The following is a 7,035-nucleotide window of genomic DNA, read 5'->3' as shown; positions in this document are numbered from 1 at the left end:
AAGAAACAAGTCCAGAAATATGACATCTACAAAACCCAACTCAACAAAATACGTAAAATATTACACCCACAAAATGTTTCCTGTGATGAGCTGGCATCCTGTTCAGGGTGTGCTCCATTTTTCACGCAGTGATAAATGAAGATATGGTAATATAAATCAATTTGTGATTTATATTACAGGTTTAAATTGTGATCTATGTCTTTTTTTTACACTTTTATACTTGTTGAGCTAATCATATTTGGTCAAACCGATTAGTCCCTATGCAGTAAACACAGGAGGGTGATAATTAAAGACGAGGAGTTCCAGTTTCACACTGCCACTGTCATGTACTGTGAGTACTAGGAGCATTTCTTCTGAAACATTACGACTTCAGTCTAACACACATTCAAACTTTAACATATCAAAAACAAACAAAAATTGATTTCTGCTTGCTTTCCAGTTTTTTATTTTTTTTATGTTTTACAGCTCATGATAAAAAGTCTCGCCAGGAACGATAGCTGGAGATAGGCACCAGCACCTCCCGACCCCACTAAGGGACAAGAGTGTAAAGAAAATGGATGGATGGATGATAAAAACCTGTGTGAAAATAAAGCAACTGCTAGTCCATCTGCCTGCAGCTGGGGGCATAATTAATTAAAACTTGCAAAATGGTGGCATCTAGTGGTAAATAAGCAGATTGTAGCTAAACCGAGTGCCCTTCTCACTGAAGCTTTGACTGCACTGAAGAAAAAATGACAGATTAATAGGATGTGATTCATTTTAATTCATCCAATAGATCCAGCTAATGTTTATCTCTGTAGATAGATTTAACTGGACATCACTGAAGACAGGTGGACATGAGTGATGTGGAATGGAGTACACATCGCTCACAAATGTTTGTGAGTGAACCACCATTTGAACCCCATATTCAAATGGAAAAAAAAAAAAAAAGATTTTTCAAAGTTTTCATTTATTTTGCGTGTTTTTTGCTATGAGAGTTTTATTAAAAAAGATTTTTTTAAAAAATCCCCATTTTAAGTTTGGCACATATCCTTCTCAACTCTACTGAAAAAGAAAATCAGTGAAGGAAAAGAAGAGGAAAAATTAAAACATGCAACAAACCGAATGTGTAAGCAAACACGATAATACTAATACTTTAAAAAAGCAGTTCATCATTTGAAAATGTAATTCATTCTTCTTTGATGGCAGTCCTGTCAGCATCCCACATCTCAACGTGGACGCCGCCCGCTCTAATCAGATGTTCTTTAAGTCTACCAGGTGAAACACTCTTTTTTGTCCACAGTGTTTTTAAAGTGATTTCACACATTTTCTGTCATCTGTAAGTTTGGCTAGGCCGTCACACAGCTTTGATTTTCTTCTGGTGAAGTGAATTATGCTTAGATGTACTGAACTGATGAGAAATGAAGCTGCTATTAGCTTTTGTTCTGAGACCGTAGTGAGAATACCGGACACATTGTTGTTGTCTGCACTCAAACACAGCCAGTTCTTGTCAGAAACTCTGCTGGCTTCCCTTCAGAAATGTCGCTGGCCTCTATGCTGTCTTTACTCAATTTTGGAGAAATGTCCAGCTTATCGATGTCGATTTAACATATTTTCTCCAAATATAATTAGCTCTGTGCCATTGTATATGTATAGAACACAGTGGGATTTTTTTTAAATCACTTTCTCCTGACTTTCATGCACATTAAGCACAGTAAGATCCTTTTACTCATTTATAAACCTTCTTCAAATTACAGCAGTTCCATTCAAATGATCAAACATCTACTGGAATAGCTGAATTTTACGCCAGGTTCATCCAATTCACTATAACTCAACACATTTGATCAAAAAGTCAAAAACAGTATTTGTGGTGTGCACACCTGCACAACCACAGGACGCTCTTAAAATGACTTGTCACAATGAAGACGCAAAGGAAAGTATTTTACAGGCCTCTGGCAACACATTTTTTTTTTCTTTATTCTGAGTAAGATGTGTCAACATCCAGCATGACAAAAATTGTACAAAGTTCACAATTTATAAATGAAATATCACAGCAACTTGTGATCTCACACATTTATAGCAAAATTAAAATGTCAACAAATCCATGCTGTGTAGTACAAAAATAAATCAAACTTCAGTTCCACAGAGAGAGCACAATAGTTTATACAAAATCCTGTCTTTGTTAATGGCGACTGAACTCAACCTCAAAATGAACCGGCTTGAAGAAAGTAATAAACTCTAAAGAATTCACAATAATTTATATGAAAATTCAGCATTCTAAATAAGTGACAAACCTCTTTGTGTGTCCCTATAGATAGTCACAGATAACTCTTTTCAGATTTATTATTTATGCACCAACGTCTGATGAGCAGCTGGCTTGTGCTTTAAAAGTCCCTCTGTCCGTTTTTCACCGTTAATGAGAATTAATTCAAAAACTGGTACTAGCTATAACTCTACTGAAGCATTACTATATTGGCAAAAGCTGCAGACACGATGCTGTGGAGAAAAAGGCGTATGCAGTCATGGGCGATGGGTAGTAGAGTCCTGAGCGAGGACCCGTAAAGTACAATAGATGAGATTCAATCCAGGTGAACCACAAGCACCTTTTTGCATTAGCTCTCGAAAAGGCAAATTCTGAACATGATCGCTAACAACTACGGTGACGGAATGGGAGGGCTGCCTACTTTTAGTCTGTGAAGGTCTCCAAGCTTTCACCTCCTCTTGCGTTTTTTTTTTTTTTGTTTTTCTTTTTCAAACCTTGAACTGATTGACTATTTAATTCTTTGTACAGTGATTAGATATAAAGTGCTGCTGGGGAGGGGGGGAGGAGGGAGATAACTTCATCTTCCTAAAACGTAGCAAAGAAATGAAAGAATTTTAATGTTTTTACAATTGATAACAGCCTAAAATATAACTGCTAAGGTTATAATCCTTCTGTTCAGATTTCAGAGTACCTGTTCCTTCTCTTTTTTTTTTTTTTTTTTTTTTGCTCTCAGTGGTAGGAAATCCACACCTGCAGTGGCTCCAAGTGGTTGGTTGCTCCAATAGTGTGCCGAAGAGGTCACCTGGAAAAATTGCACGGCGCCATATGTAAGGATAATATTTTCAAGGAGAAGTGCAAATAGTCTTACTGGCACATAAGTGGGGACAGCGACCCTGTAAGTCCCGCTCTCTATAAATACTCTCTACAAAACCTTTTCTCCTCTGGCTCTCGGGTAACTGCGTTTAGCTTCTGTAAGAACATCAAAACATGGAAACGAAGGTGTCCCTGTGCAAAGTCGTACAGAAAAAAATAAAAATAAAATAAGTTCAACTCATATACTTTTTGCTCCTAAAACTCAATGTCCAGGTTCCCTCCTCTTTTTTTTTTTTAAAAAGACATTTTGTATTAAAAGATTTGTATAAAAATCAATATTTTACATAGGCTATATTAAAAAGATTCATGTTACCCCGCTATGCTTATAAACAAGAGATTGCATATACCCAACCTTTTTTTTCCTCTTTTGCAGATTGCATCGCATATACCTCTTTTTAAACAAATGATTTTGTTTTATTTTTAAATCTTTTAAATATTGCTGAGACATTTCATGATCCTAGCAACATACCACTGATCAGATTTGATTCTTTAAAAAAAAGGCTAAAATCTTGCCTCTAAAGGTCATTGTCTTTTACAAATCTTTTCTACCTCAAACTAATTTAGGAATGAGCATGAGAACATGCAAAATTGGCTCTGCTAGATACAGTAATGAGGGGAGGGGATTTCCACCATCGGGTTTCCGTGTAATGATGTTTACAATATAACTTCATACATTCATACAGACATCAGGTAATTCTCTTTCCCAGAATTCATTTACAGCACCGATTAAAAATGGCCCCACCTACAGTGACACATCTTTACTCTTCGTCATAACAAAGCACAAATGATTCTCAAGCATTGTTTAGAAAATAAAGCAATTCGCAAACCAGTTCTTGCTGCTATTTGACAATCTACACGCAGGAAGAAGAAGATAAAGAAGGAGTGGGGTTGGTGGGGGGGTAGAGGGGTGAATCATCTCAGTTCATTAAGTCCAGAATCATCCACTGGAAATAAAAAGCTTCTTCCTTGCTTGTAGTTTTTTCTTGTTTCTCGTCGTTACTCTTTTTTTTTTTTTTTTTGTTTAGTCTGAAATGCTTTGTTTTCTCGAGCAATAAAAAGAACCTCTGTTTTCGTTAGCTTACTGTTCAGAAATATACACTAAAAATGTGCATACATGAGCAGCTAGAAACATTACATGACACTATGTCAGCTCATATGAAAACGTACAAAATGTAAATGTCCTCAAAAACTATTTTGCGATTTACTCCTTTATGCTCTTCCTCAAAAGCAAGACTCAAAAACAAAAAAAAAACAAAAAAAAGAGAGAGAAAAAAGAAATTATCTCGAGGTCTTTTTAAGCGTAATACCTCTGGTTTTTTTTTCTTTTTCTTTTTTTCTCCAAAGAACAGAATTCAGAATATATATAACACTATATCAAATTACTGCACTGAACCGAGGAGGTCAAACCGTCACTGCCTGTCTCTCTTTCTGTTGCGGAGAACCAACGTGTCCCTTTGCTGAGACGTTACACTTGAATCCCTTGAACTGCTTGCTTGATGTTTTCCAGCAAAGCTTTATTTTCCGCACTCTGGTACTGGTCTTGGTTTGTGTAGATATCCGTGAGAGTGGTGACGTAGGCGTCAAAGTTCTGCTCACTTAATGACTCCTGCATGACCAAACACACACACAAAAAAAATGGTTAGTGACTCTAAAGGTTTTGTCGGATTTTTTTTTTTTTTTTTAAAACACCCCTTTTTGCAGTTCTAGGGTTTTACGAACCAGAATATTGTGGCGTTTACCAGGTTTGACAGTCATACTTTGCTTTATCACTTAAGATCCAACGAAAATGTTTTAAAGTCTGCCGTTCTAGCGTGACAAAATGTGAAAATGCTCATGGACTACGAATACATTTTCATGTGTTCTTGGTTCTTCTGTTGAAGAGAAAGATACAAAGTAGCACATTCAATTTCACAACAGGAAAAAGCTTCTTACACCGCCACACGAGAGACTTACTTGCTGGTGCATCTGTAAGCAGCTGTTATTCCTCAGAGGAAGCTCTTTTTCTGTCAGGGGTTTCTGCAGGCAGTCAAGAAAGAGAGATTTCTTTAAGCAGGACAAGTTCAAACAAGATGCTATTCCTAAAATTAAACACTAGATGGCAGTATCTATTAACCAGCCAAATGCTATAAGATGCATAAAATAAAAAAAATAAAAAAAAATGTAACTTGAACATAGACAGAAAGCCGTGCGAGAAATCAGGACAAAGCCTTATAGTGATTTAAGGGAGATTAAAAATATTTTTTTTACTTCTTTCATCTGCACACCTCCAGAGATCTAAAAGCAACATAAAATAAGAAAAGCGGCTGGCACATTTCAAACAGCGTTTGAATCTGCACTTTGTCAGTGATAGATCTATTACGCAAGAGATGATCATAAAAAGAATGGCAGCGTAAGGGACAAAGCGGGACGAAATTGTCTGTGATTGCTTTAAAAACTCTGCAACAAAATGAGCAACAAAAAAAAAAATCGAACGAAAGGGAACAGAATAAGGTGTCAAAGGAGATGGAAAAGTTGGGATCATATCTTTCAGAAACATCTTTGGCGTGAAATAAAATGACTGCAAAGGCAGATTCTAAGAATTCAACCCGCTACAATAACAGTCCTTTAATCATAGCTCCCCTGTAAACGTAAACAAAACCTCAACATATTGTTTTGTTTATGCTGAATTTCAGTTCTCACAGTTGCTGCAACTCATTTCACAACTCCCCCTCAGCCTTTGGGAAGACAAGCGATGCTCCACACATTAGAGTAAGCATGCACAGAAAGCCGTGGGCAAATGTACCACAGATAAACGCTATGGTTCACTACGTTCTGTGACTTTCTGGCTCGCCCGTTTCCTGGTGGCCCTTACCATATGAGGGAGCTGGACATTAGCTAAACTGTTAATCAGTGAGTGGCTGAGGTTGGCCAGCTCATGCAGCAGAGATTCATTTTGCTGTTCAATCACCTTGTTTTCCTCCTCTATGCACTTCAAGTTGGTCTCCATTGTTGTGATCTGCAGAGAGGAGGGTGGGGTCACGGTGCGTTACATGTTTCCACTTGCCGATTAAAAAAAAAACAAAGACGACTTCGACGTGGAAGACGGGTGCTGGGCGGGTGACTCACCTGTGTTCTGAGTTTGATCATGTCAGCCTCCACTTGTGAATTCGATTCACTTAAATCTTTGATTTCATCGTCCAGCTGCTTGATCTCTTCGTCATGATCCAGCCCTGGAGACGACAAGCGGCATTAATCCCAACCTTATCGTCAGATTTTAAAATCTTTACAAATGACAAATGTGGTTAAGTTTTTTGGGGGGGAGGTGTTTTTTGACAAGTGTGTGACGCAACTGGATGATAACGTCATAGCGTCTCTCAAATCTGCACGATTTCTTTCAACCTGTTCCTCCAGATTGGAGCCATTCGAATTATTACCCCATGAGTGGCCGTTCATTTGCTGCCCCCCCCACCCTCACCCTACACACACCCCTCACCCTACACACACACGCACACACACACACACCACTCTGATTGGTTTATTATCTGTAATTGGAACTCCGCTCTGTAAACCCTTCCATGTTCCTTGTTCCTGATTGGCTGCATTGTGTGGCTGAGCTTACCGTTGCTGGCACGTTGGTGCTTTATTGTTAGCATTTCCACTCCCGAGAGCCTGGCTTTCCTCATGGCGGAGGTGGCGCGTGGACAACCCGACAGACTGCAGGCGGCAACCAGAAGGAAGCTTTGTTTCATATGTTGTTCCACGTCAAAATACACTGAAAATTGTTAATGTAGACTGCCTGTATTGTACTTTACATGAATTTAAAGAGAAATTTGTCATTGGCGCTTGGAAAACCAGCAACTTTTTAAATAGAAGAGTTTTGTTCTCAAAGTAAAATAATAATAATAATAATAATAATAATAATAATAATAATAATAATAATA

The 7,035-nt window shown here is 37.9% G+C and overlaps 1 protein-coding gene across 8 annotated transcripts in view; it reads right to left on the bottom strand.

Annotated features, from left to right (window-relative positions):
• Window positions 1-2,720: 2,720 nt before the first annotated feature.
• Window positions 2,721-7,035, bottom strand: part of myt1lb (myelin transcription factor 1-like, b) — a 136,685-nt gene continuing 132,370 nt past the window's right edge. For 6 of the 8 annotated variants that reach the window (XM_016661971.1, XM_016662000.1, XM_016661990.1 and 3 more), the window contains 5 exons: window positions 6,714-6,808; window positions 6,221-6,324; window positions 5,967-6,110; window positions 5,069-5,131; window positions 2,721-4,721 (listed from right to left, as the gene is read on the bottom strand). In XM_016661971.1, coding sequence (XP_016517457.1) covers window positions 4,581-4,721; window positions 5,069-5,131; window positions 5,967-6,110; window positions 6,221-6,324; window positions 6,714-6,808 — 547 coding nt within the window. In that variant the 3' untranslated portion in view covers window positions 2,721-4,580. The remainder of the gene's footprint in view (window positions 4,722-5,068; window positions 5,132-5,966; window positions 6,111-6,220; window positions 6,325-6,713; window positions 6,809-7,035) is intronic. The other 2 variants (XM_016661987.1, XM_016661996.1) reach the window with 1 other exon arrangement.

This window comes from Poecilia formosa, unplaced genomic scaffold (genome assembly GCF_000485575.1).
Source record: "Poecilia formosa unplaced genomic scaffold, Poecilia_formosa-5.1.2 Scaffold8, whole genome shotgun sequence".
Taxonomy (NCBI): Eukaryota; Metazoa; Chordata; class Actinopteri; order Cyprinodontiformes; family Poeciliidae; genus Poecilia; species Poecilia formosa.
This window is presented reverse-complemented; position numbering and strand designations above follow the sequence as displayed.